Source organism: Lottia gigantea, assembly GCF_000327385.1.
Source record: "Lottia gigantea unplaced genomic scaffold LOTGIsca_227, whole genome shotgun sequence".
Classification (NCBI taxonomy): Eukaryota; Metazoa; Mollusca; class Gastropoda; family Lottiidae; genus Lottia; species Lottia gigantea.
Window position 1 is genome coordinate 52,355 of NW_008708619.1, and position 22,826 is coordinate 75,180.

Sequence of the window (22,826 nt, forward strand, 5' to 3'; positions counted from 1 at the left end):
TGAAGACAATAAAGGTATATTATGCTTCAGATATAAACTAATGTGAATCCTATCCTTTGATAAATTTTGAAAAATGTATCTGTTTAATCATGGAGCATTAACTGTAAGTCTAGGGAGTGTGAACATTCCATAGATATCTGTTTTTATTTAAGGTTAAAGTTGATTTGACCCCAGATTACAATACATCTCACGTACATGGACAAAATAATTATAAAGCCATTATGTTGACCATGCCAACTATTTAACACCATGTTGACCACTGTCCAGATAAACTGACCGACACGTATGCTGATAATTGTATCTATTGTTCGCTTTGATCTATGTTTAATATTGCTCATCACTGACTAATATACAATGCTTGACCACCCTTGTCGATTGTTTGTCATTTACTAGTGTAATCCAAAAGATGATCCCAAAAGAAACGTTTTACACAGATCTAAAAGTTTTTGAAAGGTGTAATAATAATATAAAATGGTGCAAAATAATCATAGAATTACTGTAAAAAAAATATGGCACGGAATTAATTACAAGTTGAAAGTAGTTAAGGTGCGTCATTTTAACGTTATGGACACTCACCGAAAAAAGTTGGGATGTAGAATTGCGACCTGGTTTCTTGGCCTTGAGACGCAGACATATTTTGATAAACTGTAGTAGACTGACGAATATAAATTATAAAAACATATTCTAGACCTACTATTATAAACTACATGTTTTAAATAAACCACAATAAACTGAAATCAGGTGTAATCTTTATACAAAATGAGAACGAGAAACGAGAAAATGATGAGCATGTCATGGTATCCTATGTACAAAACATACTGATATTATATAATATTTTAATTAGGACATTATCTTTGATCTACAATGGTAGAAAAGGGTAGAACTTTCGTCATTATGTTTGTGGTATAACTCAGTTTGATGCCTACACCACTTACCAGCCCCTTTACGTGTCATCTCGCAGCATAAGACCCCCTGAAGTACATTTTTTTTTAATTCTACTGTGTATCATAATTAGCAAAGAGTTTTGACTGCACCAAATGTAGTTGGAGTAGGAAATGATAGTTATAAGTAGATATTTTTCTTTATTAAAACATAATAGGGAACATAGGAAACAATCACTCAAAAATACCTAATAAGTCACAGTCACTCGATCCTATATGCTATTCATAAAACCACTTTACTAATTTAATGGTCTTTCTTAACGTCCATGTGTCTCGATCCTTGAGTTCATGGAGCACAATTTGATTACTTTGTTTTTCTCCAGATTTGTCGACTAAAGAAATTATACAAAGTAACTTTCTGTTATACCAATACCTATCTTGAACCAACGTTTTGAAACAATACACATCAACAATACTGTTACAAGTATACTGTGTCCAAGTCAAGGTGACTTATATAACAGATGTCACGCTATAATCCAACTTTGTAACCCTCATTTTGTCGAAATACCAGCATTATCAGTATGCTGACAGAAAACTATAATTACGGAATTTCAATCTTGATTTATATGTCCTATATTACTATGTTTCAAATAAGAATATTTAGTCCGAGGCATGTCGGTCGGTCGGTAGGTAGGTTGGTAGACAACAAGTTACTTGCTTGGAAAGTAAGCAGACTAATGTCGACTTTAACTGGCTGTGTTTTGGATCAAATCAATTGAACTGAACTACTTGAATGAAATGTATTGTTTTGGGAAGTTGAGGTTCAATTCCAATTCTTTTCACCATTAGTTATCTTTGTCTTTTTATAATTGTCGAAAAATTAACAGTGAAACTCCATCCTTCGATATAACTTATTTTCAGTATACAGTGTATTTGTCTTATCCCTATAATAACATCTCTTAAGCCTATATTGAATTTAGAATTCCATGTAGAGTCAAACTGACCACTGTCTCAACAGTAGGCGGTCATCTTAGTTTCTTAGATGGTCACTGCCGATTTCATTAGGAGTTCATTCAGAGATATCAATAACTGATACAAACAACATATACAGGGACATGTGTCAATTTATTTTTGGAGTTAATGAGTTTCATCTTTATTTGATACACATGTATATGTATACCATTATATTTTTGAACATAAACTAAGTTGTAGCTTTGGACTAAACTGCTCTAGTAAGTCGCTATGCCAACTGATCTCGTCTGTCACTATTTATATAAGTAGCCCACAAGTTTCGGTCTGATCAAAAACAACTTTCAGTTGCTATTCCTGTCGTATAAAATCTAGACATTTTATTTGTAGTCTTTAAATATTGAGTTTCCATCATCAAATAGGCCTAACGGTATTATTATCTTACTCTGACTCAACTATTTACTCATCTTTGACCTATTACGTAGTGATTCCAGTGTCATTTGAGTCATGAACTGACGATATCCATCATCCTTAAAGTGAAGAATTTTTAGATCAAACACTCCCTCATAAGAATACTTAACCTATACAGACTGTTAAGCTCTAAAGTGATGTAATATGTAATGGAAGACTACCGTGCGTTGCGAGAATTCATAGATTTTCATGTGTTTCAGATGGAAATAGACCACAAATCTTACATGTAGACCACCATACATAATGGGTAGAGCTTGACTTACATGCAGTTTTTATATGTTACATATAGTGGTAGACTGCATTGCCCAATACATGACGTTGCCCTTTCAGATAGTGACAGACTTCTATACTTAAAGACAGTGATAGACTTCTATACCTTTAGACAGTGATAGACTTCTATACCTTTAGACAGTGATATACTTCTATACCTTTAGACAGTGATATACTTCTATACCTTTAGACAGTGATAGACTTCTATACCTTTAGACAGTGATATACTTCTATACCTTTAGACAGTGATATACTTCTATACCTTTAGACAGTGATAGACTTCTATACCTTTAGACAGTGATAGACTTCTATACCTTTAGACAGTGATTTAGACAGTGATAGACTTCTATACCTTTAGACAGTGATAGACTTCTATACCTTTAGACAGTGATAGATATCTATACCTTTAGACAGTGATAGACTTCTATACCTTTAGACAGTGATAGACTTCTATACCTTTAGACAGTGATATACTTCTATACCTTTAGACAGTGATAGACTTCTATACCTTTAGACAGTGATAGACTTCTATTCCTTTAGACAGTGATATACTTCTATGCCTTTAGACAGTAATTGACTTCTATACCTTTAGACAGTGATAGACTTCTATACCTTTAGACAGTGATAGACTTCTATACCTTTAGACAGTGATATACTTCTATACCTTTAGACAGTGATATACTTCTATACCTTTAGACAGTGAAAGACTTCTATACCTTTAGACAGTGATAGACTTCTATACCTTTAGACAGTGATAGACTTCTATACCTTTAGACAGTGATAGACTTCTATACCTTTAGACAGTGATAGACTTCTATACCTTTAGACAGTGATAGACTTCTATACCTTTAGACAGTGATAAATTTCTATACTTTACAGATGGTGATCGACTACCATGCGTAACAGTCTAAAGATTTGAATTCTAGGCGTTACCGATTCGGTCAGTATGAACCGTTGTAGTAGGAGATACTCAGCCGACCTGCCACTAAAATCGACAATGGTTCATTCGAATGTGAGCATATATTGAGTGACCTTCAGATTTTCATAACAAATATTATTTACATACAAACTGTTGAAACCGAATTGACATGACGTAACAAAAATGAAGAAAAACTGGCACTGGTTCAATGAACTGTAGTATTATAACCTTCTTACGAGTCAACAAACTCTAAGCTTATTTCTTGTGAAATAATTAAAAAATATATTAATTGAAATAACAGAAATGTACTTATTCTAACATTGATACATATTAACATGCATATTATTCAACTGTCGTTTCCTATGTTTCTACGTCTGTTGCACCTAATTTATCATTGACGTCATATGTTTACTTTCATCGTCCGTTAAAGAAATTCTCAAGGTTTTTTATCCATACATCAGTTTCAAAGAAGCTGTTATATTGAAATCCCAAAAATTATCCCTACTTAAGTCACAAGCGACAATAGTAGCTTCTTTGCACTGGGCAGTATACCGATAAGGGTATGCGGAGAAAGCTTTATGCTGAGTAGTTAGACCAATACGCATTTAAAGATATGCAAGGACATGTCTGTAGAAAAAGAACTTCCTAAAAAGTTATCCAATTCATGGAAATGTGGACGTATTTTGCCGTCGCACCTGTCCGTCCGTCCGTTCACATTTCTTGTAGGCGCGATAGAGGCTACAGTTTTTATCTGATCTTGATGAAACTTGGTATGCATGTATATATTTATGAGATCTCGGTCAACTTCGAAATTGGAATTAATTGGATGACTGGTTTCAGAGTTATTGCCCTTGACTTAGTGAAAATGCGTCAAATTCGGCTTGTAGGCACAATAGAGACTAAAGTTTTTATCTGATCTTGATGGAACTTGGTATACATATATATATTGATGAGATCTCAGTCAAGTTCGAAATTGGTAATAATCGGATGAATGGTTTCTGAGTTATTGCTCTTAAATTGATATGGTATAAATGGTATGCATGTATGATCTCGATCAAGTTAGAAATTAGTAATATTCGGATGATGAACAGTTTCAGAGTTATTGCCCTTTTGTGTATAGCAATGAGACATTGTTCATGTTTTGAATTTGATGATAATTTGATGAACTGATTCACGTTTTTGCCTTGATTCATTCATTATTAAGCCATTACAGACTTTGTTATCATTTCTGACAGTGGGCGTATGTTACCTTGCCTGACAAGCTATCTTTTGAAAAGTAATTACTGGTATGTATATATACTGAGGTGATGACGTCATGAATAATGAATTGAAGTCAGTCAGTAGTAGAAGTAATGGTGTTAGATGAGTAATTGATTAGACACAATCTTGTCATTATAAAGTGGTTTGTATTTATTATCAATTACAAGCCAAAGTTGTAAACAGTTGTGATAAAATTTCAAGGTTGCCTAATTTGTTTTAGGACGGAATGGCTATCATATGAAACTATCTCAGATGAAAAGCCGTTTTTTGCGCCTTCTGAATTGTACATAATAGCATTGCTGTACAAAATTATCAAAATCATGTCTTCTGCTGTGTAGGGTTTATGGCATAGAAATGTATTTCTTGTATAACCATTTAGTAGTGTTGACTTTCGGCTTAATGAACAATGTGATACAACGGTTCTCCTCAACCTTTATCATCCATTTCCACACTTGAGAATTTGTTTTCTCGCCAACCACCCCTTCCATTTGGAAACATCAAATTACTTACAGCACGTTTTGTGTTGGTGAACTAAAAAAATGAATAGTTTTCGACAATTTCTTCGTCAAACCACGTGAACTAGTGCTTGCTCTGCTGAAATGTTCTGCGTCATGTTGAAGCTCGATGAGTTTTTGGAACTTTTGCTCAAATTTCCCAAATTCACAAAATTCCCCCATTTGTGTATATAATTCACTCCCGAAGAATTTCGAATTCTCCCCAAGGGGTGCACTTGGACCCTGAGAACAACAGTATACAACAGTAGCAGGTTAACAGGTAGGTGGGTTTCTTAACCCGGAATGTTTTTTTTTATCATAATATGGTCTCGTACATTTTTTCTTGGGCACCTATCAGGTGTGGGGCCTGTTGACTTGGTTCAACCAGCACCCGTAGTTAGCAACTGTATATCAAATGTTTCTCAACTATTTATCAACTTTAACAGGGTTACAAATCAGATCTCACTAGACTTCCTAATTTATATAATCCATATTTCCTAATTAAATTGTGAAGCCTGCAAATTGAACGTCATTTTCCCTATCCACAGATAAAAGGGTAACGTGCATAGAAAAGTGCCGTACTAGATCAGCTCGCGATCACGTCCTGTGAGCTACAACCAAATGTAATGGTCGAAATCAAAGTTTTTATCTGATTTCTAATAGCAATCTTTAAGTTGAAGGTTATAAGAAGGATATCAAATTATTTATTGGCAATATTAAATTTCAACTGTCTTATGCTCATTAAACTTCTATGGTCCATTTAATATTCTGGTTGTGGGTCGGAGGAGATGGTTTATAGATAATAAATCATACCAACTGCAGACTTCCATTGCCTGTCTGTTATTTCATCAACTGGATACAGGATGTTCAACATGCAGTAGTATCGAGAAACTAAATCGCATATATCTTTACTGATGATATGAAGTTTCTTGTGGTTTCAAACCACTTTCACACCTCTCCTGTCAGCCCTATTGAATTAAGATATTATGCTTTTCAGTAAAAGTTAAAAGTGGAAATTTCATCAACTAAACATAGGCTAGGAGGATCCATCTAGAGAATGCTGAGTTGACAGAAGAAAAGTTGTTATGATCATCATTACGATTTATATCGTGGCCATTTGCATAAAATGCAATGAAGATATGCCTGTGTCCTTCAGTATAGGTCCGAGGAGGTTGTTTCTCGGAATACCAACAGCATCGACGACTTCTTGGCGCCCAAATCAAATTTAAATGGCCATGAAAATAATTTTGGGTAAAAGTAAGATATAAAGAAAATCAATAATTAGGTGTGGCTTTAGATAATTATATTTAGTTTATAGTAAAAGATAAAGTTAATGATATTTTTGACTATGATTTTACATATAGTGTTTATTTATTAGATATTTATAATTAGTAGCACTATCAAATTACCTTTTAAATTATAAATACTGATTTTTATCAGTTAATTAACAAAACAAAAAAGGTCAGTTACCAGTACAAACCTCCCTGCGAATTTTCAGACCTTTCATATAAGAGGTCGGCAGTAACCCTTCGAATGTGAATTATCACCAAAATGCGCCATAATATAGTGAAGCTTTGAACGAGAAGTCGGACTTGACATGCATAATTGCGAAATGACATGAGGTCTAAGGTCTTTCATTGGAATCATTCCACAAACCAAAACCAAAATTTAAGTTCCTCGTGCTAAAATCGGTTGTCAAATATAGAGAGTTGTTTGTCAGATTGTCTGTATGATAACTAGCTTATTACTTTTACTTGTTTGTTAGAGTGACGAATTTTATTAAGATAGTATCAAATTTCAATTAGCAACCGTTATAGGAAAAACACGAATAAAAACCTAACAGGATACTCTTCTATTTTGACAAGTTTATTTGTATCCAATCATCCATACAGTCAACCATATATTATTTCTTAGTGATCATACAGTCAACCATATTTTGTTTCTCGGTGATCATACAGTCCACCATATATTGTTTCTTAGTGGTCATACAGTCCATCATCTATTGTTTCTTAGTGGTCATACAATCAACCATATATTGTGTCTTAATGATCATACAGTGCACCATATATTGTTTCTTAGTGGTCACACAGTCAATCATTTATTTTTTCTTAGTGGTTATACAGCCCACAATATATTATTTTCTTAGTGACCTTACAGTCAACCATATATTATTTCTTAGTGACCTTACAGTCAACCATCTATTGTTTCTCAGTGATCATACAGTCAACCATATATTGTTTCTCGGTGATCATACAATCCACCATATATTTTTTCTAAGCAGCCATACCGTCCATCATCTATTGTTTCGTAGTGGTCATACAGTCAACCATATATTGTTTCTCAGTGATCATACAGTCAACCATATATTGTTTCTTAATGATCATACAGCCCGCCATATATTATTTTCTTTGTGACCTTACAGTCAACCATATATTATTTCTTAGTGACCTTACAGTCAACCATCTATTGTTTCTCAGTGATCATACAGTCAACCATATATTGTTTCTTAATGATCATACAGCCCACCATATATTATTTTCTTGGTGACCTTACAGTCAACCATATATTATTTCTTAGTGACCTTACACTCAACCATCTATTGTTTCTCAGTGATCATACAGTCAACCATATATTGTTTCTTAGTGGTCATACAGTCAACCATATATTGTTTCTTAATGATCATACAGTGCACCATATATTGTTTCTTAGTGGTCACACAGTCAATCATTTATTGTTTCTTAGTGGTTATACAGCCCACAATATATTATTTTCTTAGTGACCTTATAGTCAACCATATATTATTTCTTAGTGACCTCACACTCAACCATCTATTGTTTCTCAGTGATCATACAGTCAACCATATATTGTTTCTCAGTGATCATACAGTCAACCATATATTGTTTCTTAGTGGTCATACAGTCCATCATCTATTGTTTCTCAGTGATCATACAATCAACCATATATTGTTTCTTAGTGGTCACACAATCAATCATTTATTGTTTCTTAGTGGTTATACAGCCCACAATATATTATTTTCTTAGTGACCTTACAGTCAACCATATATTATTTCTTAGTGATCTTACACTCAACCATCTATTGTTTCTCAGTGATCATACAGTCAACCATATATTGTTTCTTAGTGGTCATACAGTCCATCATCTATTGTTTCTCAGTGATCATACAATCAACCATATATTGTTTCTTAGTGGTCATACAGTCAACCATATATTGTTTCTTAATGATCATACAGTGCACCATATATTATTTCTTAGTGGTCACACAGTCAATCATTTATTGTTTCTTAGTGGTTATACAGCCCACCATATATTATTTTCTTAGTGACCTTACAGTCAACCATATATTGTTTCTTAGTGACCTTACAGTCAACCATCTATTGTTTCTCAGTGATCATACAGTCAACCATATATTGTTTCTTAGTGGTCATACAATCAACCATATATTGTTTCTTAGTGGTCATACAGTCAACCATCTATGGTTTCTTACTGGTCATGCAGTCAACCATATATTGTTTCTCAGTGACCTTAAAGTCAACCATATATTGTTTCTCGGTGATCATACAGTCCACCATATATTTTTTCTTAGCGGCCATACCGTCCATCATCTATTGTTTCTTAGTGGTCATACAATTAACCATATATTGTTTCTTAGTGGTTAAAGTCAATTATCTGTCTCTTAGCGGTTACAGTCAACCACCTGTTGTCTCTCAGTGGTTTAAGTCAACCATATAATGTCTTTTAGTGGTTATAAAGTCAACCATATATTGTCTCTTGGTGGTTACATTCAACTATCTATTGTCTCTTAGTGGTTACATTCAACTATCCATTGTCTTTTAGTGGTTACATTCAACTATCTATTGTATCTTAGTGGGCACATTCAACTATCTATTGTATTTTAGTGGTTACATTCAACTATCTATTGTATCTTAATGGTTACATTCAACTATCTATTGTATTTTAGTGGTTACATTCAACTATCTATTGTACCTTAGTGGTTACATTCAACTATCTGTTGTCTCTTAGTGGTTACATTCAATTATCTATTGTATTTTAGTGGTTACATTCAACTATCTATTGTATTTTAGTGGTTACATTCAACTATCTATTGTATCTTAATGGTTACATTCAACTATCTATTGTATCTTAGTGATATTGTCAACCACATATTATATCTCAATGGTCATACAGATACAACTGACCATCAATGCTCTCTTAGTTTCGACACAGCCGACCATCTATTTTCTCTAAGTAATCATACAGTCACAATGTATTATATCTCTCATACAGTCGACCATATCTCGGTGATCATACCGTCAAGTCAACAATCTGGTATCTCTTGTTTTGTGGTATTATCATACAATCACCATCTTGAGTCTCTTTGTGGATATACAGTCTACCATCTGTCTCTCAGTGGTCACACGGTCAATCGTCTACTAGTAGGCATACAGGCGGCTATATTTCATCTCTCAAGGCCCTACAGTCAACGATCAATTGTCTGAAATAACCTTTTTGTGTCACTCAGATGAAATAGCGTCTCGCAGCTGTCAAAAGTCACACCGTTTTGTTTTTTACTTCAGATGTCATATAGTCTGATATCTTTCAGGGGCCAAATCGTCTGTTGTCTTTAAATGGTAATACTGGTGTCTACTGTGGTCATACCGCGATGTCTCTTTTCAACGGCCATGACGTTGACTGCCTTCAGAGATTAACCTCTTTATTTCCGAGGTAATATAATCTAATGTTTTCAAGGGTGGTACAATCTAATGTCTTTCAAGGGAAGAGGAAGTACAGTATAATGTCTTTCAGAGGCAATACAATCTAATGTCTTTCAGAGGCAGTAAAATATAATGTCTTTCAGAGGTAATACAATCTAATGTCTTTCAGAGGCAGTACAATATAATGTCTTTCAGAGGTAATACAATCTAATGTCTTTCAGAGGCAGTACAATATAATGTCTTTCAGAGGTAATACAATCTAATGTTTTTCAGAGGTCATATAATCTAATGTCTGATGTTTTCAGAAGTCATACCATTACCATGTGGAGTCTCTCAGAGGTCACGACACCTCCTGCCTTTTAAAGGTCATACAATTGAATGTCTGTCGGAGCCCATACCATATGGAGTCTTTCAGAAGTCACACCACATCATCTGGTGTTTTTTCAGAGGTTACACCGTTTGATTTGTCCATGCTTCTGGTGTTTTTAGGTTTTTTTTTTAGATATTGAGTTAAATTTTGCATGCCCATCAAAGAAATCGTTAATTTTCATAATGGTACTACAACGAAATATTATTAGAACAGAAATGTTCTTCACGTTCATTCATTAAAAACTATGATAAATCCATTACGAGGCACCGGCTGACATTCGGCTTTCTGTCTGATCTGTAGATCTATTTTTACCTCGATTAGATATTCTAATTTCTGGTCTTGTCTGTTACTTTACTTGAAATTCTCCGACTTCGAGGTTAACAAGTTGAGGTTTGGTAGAGTTATGACGTATATTACACCATTGGCTTATTTTCACATAACAAAAACATAGCTTCATATCTCATAAATATTTTTTTCTTACGTAAATTATTGTTCTGTGAAATGGCAAAACATGTTTATCTAAGAATTAATGAACTGCATTTTGGGGTAAATTATGATAAATCTGCTATTTTTATTCCTTGTTATTCTGTGCTGCAGATTTTTTCCTGTAATTTAGGTTAAAACTCGCAGTCTACTTATTGATTTCTCATTGCTTCTGTATGTACTTTAGAATAGCAACACTAACACAAGCTTTACCCCAAAGGAACAAAAGAGAAAAAACAAATATATACTATGTTTTATTTTTAATTTAAAGTAAACAAATAATAGTTGTTTACCTTTTTATAGATAACATAACAAAACGTTTACAAACATTTCACTACAACTGTATGATACTCTGAAGATAAAGATAACACAATTCTACACCACATTTAACCAACAAACTTAATTCTTGATGACTTACAAATAACTTTGACAATTTTGCTTTTCTCATAAAATATAGAACATCATATAAGTTTTGAAAAGTACCTTAGTTCCCTGATGGGATTGAGTCTTTTGGAAAGAGGATCAGACGCAAATGCTTTCATACATCTAAACAGATGCAAAATATTTATGTTGGCAAATTTAGAACCAAAAATATTACTGAAAATGCACCCAAAAAGATGTAATAATAAAAATGCTTACTTAATAGGAAAGGATGAATGTGTTTCTGTAGATCAAAAGTAAACCAAAATTCTATATTCATACAGCTGGATTTAACTTCCAACATATAAATGTGATACATTAATAAAATACAGTCACCAAGTTGTAAAGTCACTGATCAGAAATGAAATTATAGTGACAGAAGAAATCCTTTTTCTAAAAACTTGAATGAAGTTTACCCCCATTCCCAGATCCCATTGGTTAAATAAAGATGGGAAACATTGTAAAGATTGAGACAAAGGCATTTGTCTACTGTTTTCACAGGACCACAAGTGAACATTGGGTACCCAAAAATCCAGCTATGAAAGGACAGAATCAGACTGCTTTAAATCAATACAATAAAATGCAAACATGGTTTAAAAAAAAGAAAAAAACTACAAACATCATCAGAATTCCATGGAAATGTTTTTAAAATGATAAAATGATAGTGAATGTAGAACATGCAGAATATTTACATACAGTGATATGTACACCTTATTTTTTATTTGATACCTGGCCAAATTCTATTGTAAGTATATGCACAAATTTACTGGGTAAAAATGTATTTTTATACAAATTATGATAAAACATTGTAAATGTTATAAATTATGAATGAATAGTGTTATGTACAATATGAATAATGGTATGACTTAACTATTTCTTATTATGACTTACATTTACAAATGTACATGTTTACAAGAGGCAAATGGCTTTAAATGGTAATATCAGCTGTTATGATCGTTTTTAGAACCAAAAGGAGACAGCAACAGAAATCTAGCTTATAATGCTCATATTAAGATGAGTAACTCCCTATTTCTCTGCTCTTCTACTAAACCAAAGAGGTGTTATTTTTCAAATTTAAGAAAAAAAACCTATTTCTTTTTAAAGAATTTTGTTTGTTTGAAATAAAACAGTATACTGAGTTGAATACCTTGTTTCATACAAATATTAGAATACCCCAAAATTGAAATAACTTTTAAAGCATGAAATGCAGGTTGAAATATTAAATTTCATTAGATTCTGATTTCAAAAGGATGCAATGAGACTCAAAATCAAATCAATCCTCTGAACTAGACTCAGCTAATAATGGATTAGGTTCACCGTTCACATTACATCTATGAACGATAGCCTTCTCATAAGCCTTCTGAACAGCTTTACGAACATTGGGTTTCTTATTTTCCAAAAGTTTATGTTTATCTAATTCTGAATCTACACCTAGTGGTTCTAATTTGCTTCTTGGTAGCCATTGCCTGAAAATATCAAATTTTATAAATATTTCAACAAATATAGACAAATTCATTTTTTTTAATTAAATGATTTTATGCACGTTTTTGTCAGCCCATTCGCTCAATATTTTACTGATGAAATATTGTAAGCTTTTTCTTTTAGTTTTATATCCTGAGACCAATTTCAATCATGCCAACCAGTAGTATGTTAATTCAAATTTTTTAATAGAGGTTGGTAATATACCTGGAATGACAAGACATCAAACTTACCATGTTCTTTTGGTATCAAAAAATAGAACTAAGTAGACCTGTTCATCATATCTATATTTTAACCCTAAAACATCTTCGGGCGGTACAGGAATTGGTACACCATTGTGAAAATAGCCAGTTTTAGGCATCTTAGGATTAATAATCTGGAAAAAATAAACACATCATCTGAAAATTGAGGAAAGAAGTCTGTTAAATGTCAAGGACATGTGACAGGAAGTTGATTGTGTAAGACTAACAATAAGATATTACAGACTTCCAGGAAAAAATATGAGTTACTACTTCCTGTATTAATTCATTCATTCTACCATAACTAGGTTTAATGCTTTGTCATAGGTCAGATTTTTTATTTCCATAATTATGTTCCTTCCTTTCTTGTTCACAGAATAGATGCATCACTTTCTTAGGAAATTAAAAACATTTTCGTTACTAAAATTGCATCTTGACAACAGACAGATTATAATTTAATTGAAACCATACAATAGACAGTTGACAGGTTTAAAACCAAGAATTCCACAGACTACACAGTAAAACTTACAAGCTTACATGTTAGCCTAGACATATCAGTCAGTTACATGTTTTTAAACCAGAAAACAGCTGACCATTTCCATGTTAACCAAGACAACACAACTCAAAGATTAAATGTTAACAAAGAATATAAAACTGAATGATTGCTTGTTTAACTAGAAGAATACAACAGTTTTTCAAGACAGATTGAATGTTAACCTAGACACACAAGTCAGTCTGCATTTAAAAACCAGAATACAGCTAGCCATTTTCATGGGATCAACCCGGACCAATCCACAGCCCACAGGCGCTCCGTCGAACTCCATTGGATTATAAGACTTAAAAAAGCTTCCAACAACATGGAATCAATAACAAAATCTAAACTTGGACACCCCCACTTCTCTCTTTGTTTAGCCATTTTCATGTTTACCAAGAAAATACAATTAACTGATAACATGTTAATTAAACAAGAAACCACAACTGACAGATTGCATGGGTCATTCCATGTCAAATCACCCAATGAGGTAAACCGTACTCCCTTTGATTTTGCTGAAATTTGGTTTATATGCTTATTTGGGGTGATAAAGCTGATATTCAAAATTTTAGCTTCATCGGACAAACAGTTCCTGAGATATGGCCCATCCATTTTGAGAAATTTCGGCCAAAGTGGGCGTGACCACCATTATTCAAATGACCATAACTCAGTAACCGAAAGGTCAAATTTGCTGAAATTAGTATTTCTAGAAACGGAATTGGATAGGGATTCCAAATCTCTCTTTTTTTTTTTTACATAGGCGTGTTTTAAAAAGTGACCTTGGATATGCACTTTGACCTCGAATTTGACCTTGTGGCCTCTTTGAATCAGTTTGATCATATACTTATTAGATTTTAATGAAGGCTTCAAACTATTTGTCATCAATGACATCCGTGCCACTTCAAATAAAGCTTCAGTCCATTGTGTGTTTTTTATTTACAATGACCTTCAAGGGATCTTTACGGTGGACGAAATTTCAAAAGAATTGAGAGACAGTAGGATAGATTTCATGCATCCACATGGACCTCCTAAGCATTTCCAATGGCCAACTTGAAAGGATGAAAGTTGGATGAAAAAGTCTGACATTCTTGAAGCACCATCACTTACTTTGATCCTCATCAAGAAACTAAGTACTGCATCAGCAAAAATAAGATTGCAAACATTTCAAGAGTGTGCAAAAAGGTTCATTGATTACGTATAGTTTGAAAACCTTCATTAAAACCTATTAAGTGTATGATCAGATGATTCAAAGAGGATGACTATTTGAATCACAGTTAGCTATCTTTAGGTAAGTTTGCAGCAGGTTACTATGTATCCCCAGAACCTTATCCATGAACATAATCCTGCTTTAAAAAAAAAGCTTTAAAAAAAAAGCTCATTTGTGGATATTTGACTTGATTTTCCAGGCTTATTAAAGATATTATCCCTCCAATTTTTTATATTGTGTAGAAAACATGTTGGGCTAAAATATTCATGATAGGTCACCTAAAGGTCACGAGGGCCACAAGGTCAAATCCAAGGTCATCACTTGTTAAAACACTCCTATGTCAAAAAAAAAAAAAAAAAAATGACAGATTTGGAATCCCTGTCCAATTCCCTTTCTAGAAATACTAATTTCAGCAATTTTAACATATCGCTTACTGAGCTATGGTCATTTGAATAATGGTGGCCACGCCCATTTTGGCCGAAATTCCTCAAATTGGGTGGGCTATATCTCAGGAACTGTAAGTCTGATCAAGCTGAAATTGAATATCAGCTTTTTCAGCCCACATTATATGCAAATAAACCAAATTTCAGCAAAATCAAAGGGGGTTTACTTTTTACATTTTTTTGGGTGATTTGACATGGAATGACCCACATGTTAACCAAGACAATACAGCTGACAAGTAACATGTTAACCAAGACAATACAGCTGACAAGTAACATGTTTACCAAGACAATACAGCTGACAAGTAACATGTTAACCAAGACAATACAACTGACAGATAACATGTTAACCATGACAATACAACTGACATATAACATGTTAACCAAGACAATACAACTGACATATAACACGTTAACCAAGACAACTGACATATAACACGTTAACCAAGACAATACAACTGACATATAACATGTTAACCAAGACAATACAACTGACAAATAACATGAAAATACAACTGACAGATTACATGTAAATACAACTGACAGATTATGTGTTAACTAAAACAAAACAACTGACAAATAACATATTAACCAAGACTACACCACTGACAGATAATATGTAAATACAACTGACAGCTTACATGTTAACCAAGGCTATACAACTGACAGATAAACAAGACAACACAACTGACAAATAACACGTTAACCAAGACAATACAACTGACAAATAACATGTTAACCAAGACAATACAGCTGACAAGTAACATGTTAACCAAGACAATACAACTGACAAATAACATGTTAACCACAACAATACAACTGACATATAACACGTTTACCAAGACAATACAACTGACATATAACATGTTAACAACAAAGACAAAACAGCTGACAAATAACATATTTACCAAGACAATGCGACAAATAACATATTAACCAAGACAATACAACTGACAGATAATAGCATGTAAATACAACTGACAGATTACAGTTAACCAAGGCTATACCAATAATCAAGACAACACAACTGACAAATAACACGTTAATCAAGATAATACAACTGACAGATTATGTGTTAACCAAGACAAAGTAACTGACAGATAACATGTTAACCAAGACAATACAGCGGACAGATAACATGTTAACCAAGACAATACAACTGACAGAGTACGTGTTAACCAAGGCTATACTACTGACAGATTACATGTAAATACTGACAGATTATTCATATTAATTAAGGCGATTTAGTACCAGACGATTCTGCAGTCTGGTTGCATGTTATAAAGTAGGATAGCAGACAGTTTTAATGACAAACAGAGAACTGTGCTAGATGTTTTGTTTATAACTGAACCTGTAATAAATCTGGAGATCATTAAAAGCTAGAGAATGTCTCCATAAAACATATTATTGAAACAATAGTATTATATCATTGTTTATATTGTCCCCACCAACTATTTCCTACTACTCCTAAACTTTATTTTTAGTCTCTTTCTTATTTGTTTAAAATATGGGCTGACAATATCAGTCTGCTATTTAAATGCTATCTGCATGAATGACTGGGCAAAAGACTTCAGCAGTTCGGACATGTCAATGTCCATGACTAATAATTCAACGATTTTGACCATAAATACTCTTTATGTAATTAAGAAATGGCTTTTTTACTACATTTGTTTATGAAGTAAGATTCAGTTCACAAAAAGCAATCTTATGTTTTATATACCGTATTTTTCCTGTAAAGTACAACTCATTTCCGCTATCAAACACTAAACTCTGATGACTCAAAGTTTTAAAGGATTAAATTACAGGTGTCCATGAGCAATATTCATCATGAACTCTTTCAATTATCATTTGTTTCAAGTATAGCCTACGTCAAGACAGACAATGAAAAGCTTTAACTTCCAGATTTTGAATTTCCTACAAACTCAATCATTTTTTATTTTTCAAAGATCTACTTCCTCACAATATAAGGATATGAACTGAATAATATTTATCATAAATGAACAATTTTGTCAATGAATTAATTTTTCTCATAGATTTAGAGTAGTTTTCATTAAATAGGTACTTCAGTAAAGGAAGTATGTAATTTCATTTGATATAATTTGACATGTTGTAACTCAACTCTTTCACTAGACATTTTCAACATTTTTGATCGAAGTCTTTCAGAGGCTTTCAGTTTTGTTTTAAGACCAAAATTCCAATTCACATAAAATAATCGGTACAAATTCAATTGAATGTGACAACAATAATTGAGTTATTGTTCCTATTCATTGCTCTCATGATTCCATAAATGCCTTCAGATATTATTTGCCAAGATGTAAAGTACAGATATGAATGAATCATTGGAAGTGTGAGTGAGTAAAAGACTATATTATTATGTAAAAGAATGAATATCATAATAAAATTTGGTGACATTTAATAAACTTAAAAATATCAACTCCTACAGTATCTAACCTCTTAACATTTTATCAAACCAGAACAATTACTTCTCAACATATTCCAGACTGTTAACGTCTTTAAATGGCATTTAGTAATTGTGAGTACAATATATAGACTCGGTTTTATGGAACAACAATCACTGGTTAAAGTTTTATGCAACCTTTCGATTGTGTTTCTCTGTCATCATCAGGCACATTCCGGAGTATTGTTAGAAATGATAGTAACCTAAAATTATCTAGGTGTTGTAAAATGATCAAAAGAGGATTAAAACTGGAGATTAGCATTTATAAAACTAAAGTATGCTTACCAGAGCTGGATACCACGGATACCCTCGACATTTAGCCCAGACTAAATCTAATGGTTCCAATGGTATTACATCATCAGAATCAAAACTCGGACTTCTTCTTCTGCCTGAAATATATTGTACAAATACTGAAACAGGCTATGATAATAAATAAATATTGTAGTTTTTTTTTGCTTTAAAAATGTAATTATTTTGATGAGTATAGTAAATGAATTGTGAAATTAAAAGTATTGTATTGGTTGTAAAATAAAAGAACTTTATGATGAAAACATAAAAAGAGTGTTGTGTGTATTAGAATGAATTTTGAACTGAACAAAAAACAAAAAGAATAATGTGAATATACAATAACAAACCAAATAACATGTGAATATGGAATATGGCAGCGAAACATTGTAACAAATAAACGCAAAATTAAAATATTAGTTCAAAGGAATTAAGAAGAGCCAACTCTTGATAAAACTAAAGTTCTGATTGTGAATTGTGGATACATACATTTGCTCCTTTAAAACTTGTAGAAAAAAGAATTGTGTAGTTTTCTATACTTTAATTGATATAATTGTTCTATTTCAACTAACCAATTATTTTGAAATTGTTATTTCTTTGTTTTAAATGAAAAAGTATGAAGTAAAGAAATGTAAATTAGTAACAAGATTAATCTATCACTCAATGACTGTCAAGATAGAAAAATATCTTGTTAAAAGATCAAAGTTGGAGATATTAGTTAAATGATTGTCTGACCTATAGGTCAAGGTTATATTTCACCATTGAGAAAATAGAGAAGATTTAAGTCTAATTATTGATTTCTATCACACTAACACCGGATTTAAACAAATTAACTACTGTACAATCTAAAAACACTGATAGCATCTTGAAATTTACTGCAGTGTAAGATTTTGATCAGATCTGGCTCTGTATTAGTTGTAAAAAACATAAAATATATATATAATGGTGCACAAATTGCTATTTCTTTTTTATCACAATCTAACTTAGTATGTTGAAAAATGTGAAAGTTTCACAAAAAAGCCAATCCATTCTCTTAAATTTCCATTCCTCTCCCTCCTATCTTAGATTTTAAATAAGAAAGCCTGATATAAAATTGATGCTAATTTATATGAAGTTATAAGACAGATGAGCCAACTCAAGTAACATATCAAATATTAATACCAACAATAAAATGGGATAATTTTCAACTAATTCTAAAGAAAAAACCCAACTTTGCAAGACTAAACAGATAGAACAAGTAACAAGATGAAACATGGCAAGTAGCCAACAGTAGTATATATACCAGATCTGGGTAAGCATTGATTATGTTTATTAATTCTTGAAGTATTCACGTCTGTTTTCCTCTTTTTATAACATGCCTCGACCAACATATTTAATTCTTTCTCCATAGCTTGTCTGTAAGAGTCATGACGACTTTGCTGTTTTACTGTAGAATTCTCATTGGGAGTAGAATTATAAGGTGATATCAGGTGAGACGTGGTGGTAGTTGTCTGGTTTGGAATCAATTGAGACTCATTATAATGCCTATTATCAGTAGAATCTGGAGATGTAGTTTTGTTTCTGCTATCAATGTCAGTATTGAGGTTTGTTAGCAGATTACTTTCTCCCCCTTGAATTGCTGTCTGTTGGAATCCACATGTTGACTTTCTCTTCAAATAATTTAAATTACACACATTTTTGCCTTTCTGTATTGGAGCTTGTATCTTCATTCCCTTAACACCAGATAACTTTTGATGCTTAGCATCTTCTTGTAAATTTTTCACATCAAATTTCTCAAAAATATTTTTTCTAGTGTTGTAACCCTTATCTTGTGATTCTCCTTTACTTTCAGGCACTTGGCAGGTAGTATCTTGACATTTCTCAGCAAAATATTCAACCACATTGTTGATTCCCTTATCATCACTAAAGATATCAAGCTGTGGCTGAGCTTCTAGTCTAGGATCTTCATCCGTATCCATATTATCTTTTATTACATAAATTTTACTAGCATCCAATATAGAACTATTTGTTTGTTTTCTAAGAATTCTTTTTGTGTCCATGTGGATTTTATCAACATCATTTATTAAAGTAAATAAGGAACTGTTTGTATTGACATTTACTGTAGACTTCCCACCTGTAAATTTCACATATACGACATAAAATAATATAACATAATAGTTTGATCCAATTGCTTTACAAGTGGTATCTCATGTATCTATTGATTCCAGTAAGACTACTTTGAACTGGTAGCATCACAATCTTATGATCTGAAAGTCAGGACAGTAACCTTTCAGAGTATATATTGTACCGGATAAGTGCTATAAATAGCTATAATTGAGCTCTATTATTTGGAAATGATTTTGGAATAAGCTTATATTGATATATGTATTCATACAAATCTTGTGCTTTCATATTGACTAATCGATTTTAAACTTCACTGCTTGAGTATCATTATGTCAGACCACATTAATTTGTCATGCTATTAGTTGTGGACTTAATCTTTACAAGCTGACTCAAGGGAGTATGTAATAAATCATTTGCAGAAGTGTCAAACAATAAAGGTTATTAACAATTTTTCCTGACATTTTGAAAATTAATTTCCTTAATTCTGTCCTATGTTTATGAAATTCAATTTGAAAGTCATAAATAAATCAGTATTTATTGTGCTACCTGCTGTGTAGAAAATTAGATAATGTAGAGGTAATTAGTCAATATGGGTGTTTCTTAAGATATTACTTCCCACACTCAATACAATTAGTTACATACGTGTGAGGGTGTGTTAGGTTGTGTGTGTATGTGAGGTTTCGGTGCAAGAGTGCAAGATAAAAGACTGAAGCTGCTGGTTTCAGACAGCAGAGGACATCATCTAATTGTCTTAGACCAAAATGTTGGCCCAAATATCATGAAATATACACTTGACTTGTAAACATATTATATTTAGTATGCAATTTCTAAATGATTTTATTGGAAAAGGTTTCATGTCAGAAAGCAATGAAATGTTTGTTTTCTTGTTGTTTACTGTACCGATACACAAAAGTTGAATAATTGTTTCATGCTTCCAAGCTTGGTCAAATAGTTGACCTAGCAAGCCTATTTTAATTTTCATTTATGCATGCAAAAAAGAACCTTCACCAATAGAGGACACCAAGAGAGGCAAATATGAAAATATGTGTAAATGCTAACACTGCTCACCTTCGTGGGTAGGGGATAAATTAGGGGTAGTAGAAGAAGGTGATTCAGGGATATCCAAACACATATTCTCATCATCTTTAAGAGAGACTTCTGATTGATCATCTAGAGGGTAAATAATGGTAACAATCCACACGATAATGATGGGAATAAAAGCAAGCATGATTACATGATAAAACAATGAAATCCAATGATACACTCAGATTAATTGTATGCTGTGTCACAATCATCAGTAAGATTTAGTTGATAGACCAGCTATGTCAAATTTTGAATTCTTTAAAAATACATTATCCTATATCCTTGAAATGTGAATAATTAATACATTTTCAATATCTTAGCCCAGATATGTGCCAAAACAACAATAACACCACCTAGTTCATGATACAACTCTGTGCTTGACAGCATACAAATAATCTGAATAACACACAAAGATGAAACCCATGACCCAAATTAGTGAACACCACATCTTGTAAATCAAGCTAGCAAATCAAAGCAACCATGTGAGCTTTTTAAAGCAGGCAATGAAAAAAGCAACCTGCGAAAATAAACCAAGCATGCATCATGTTGACGTAGACAATACTTTGGACGTTTATATAGGGAAAGATGATTTTAAAGAAGAACTAAAAGTAAAACTTACCAGATCTGCTGTTGTTACTGGATGTTTCACTAGAAGTTTCTGATAACATCTCATCACCACTGCTCATTCCAGATGTACTTTCAGACTCTGAGGAACTTCTGATACCAGCTGGAGCACGTCTGTAAATCTTAAAACTCTCCCTATTCATATCAGATTGATCCTGTAGGGAAGGCATGGTGTCATTTAAAGACATGGCTCTCTTGGGGGGTGATGGTCGACCACCAGATTCTCTACTACCACCAGTACTCATAGATCTCTTCCTTCCACTTGGACTTGTGGGTAGATGGTTAACCATTGGTTCTAAGACTGGGGGAGGTAGGTCAACATCCATTGGTCTTGGTTTGGGAGGCCGCCCAGGTCCTTTTCGTACAGTTGGTGGTCCTGTAGGTGATTTCGTTACTGTTCCTCCACGAGGTTTCTTGCTGTTAAATAACACAGCTGTTCTTCTGTTAACACCAGAAGCAGGAGAAGGAGTTAGAGCTGAAGAAGATTGTAGATCATCACCATCATCTGAATTCTGGTCAGTATCTTCTGGAAAACAGATTTAATTTAACATTAGTATTATCAGATAAATTGATATATTGTCACAAAATAAAAATTCTTGTCCTTGATAGGTTATATTCTTTCAGTTCTACTTACCAGCTTTCTGTTGAGATGTGGAATGATCATTTTCAGATTCACTTTTGTTGCTACTTATTCTTGGTCTACCACCTCTACCACGACCTCGCCATCTACCCCGACCTCTTCCTCGACCTCTACTACCCGGTGTTGATTTAGATACTGGTGCAAACTTCTCAGGTGATCTGTTTAAACTATTCCTTGTTGGTGATGTTAATTTATTTGGACTGTGAATAGGTGAGGGGGGAGGAGATTCACTATCTGTAGAGACAGCTTCAGTTGTAGAGGCTGGAAAATTTAAGTTTAATTCATGTATATAACAGCTAACATGTCTGCTAATCACATGGGAATTAAAACCTTCCACTGAATAAACACACACCTCCACCAGAAAACAAAAAAACAAGGCATATAGTGAATGGCCAATCTATATTACAAATCCCTACGGTTACAAGATTAGTCAGTTCCCACCTGTATCAGCACTAAATCCATCATCA

The 22,826-nt window shown here is 33.1% G+C and overlaps 1 protein-coding gene across 1 annotated transcript; it reads left to right on the forward strand.

Annotated features, from left to right (window-relative positions):
* Positions 1–7,222: 7,222 nt before the first annotated feature.
* Positions 7,223–9,013, forward strand: LOTGIDRAFT_144236 (hypothetical protein; the record flags this gene model as incomplete). Its single annotated transcript, XM_009054829.1, has 4 exons — positions 7,223–7,353; positions 7,786–8,039; positions 8,074–8,273; positions 8,570–9,013. Coding segments are annotated over 4 exons (1,029 nt in total), but the record flags the coding sequence as incomplete, so codon positions are not given.
* Positions 9,014–22,826: the final 13,813 nt, after the last annotated feature.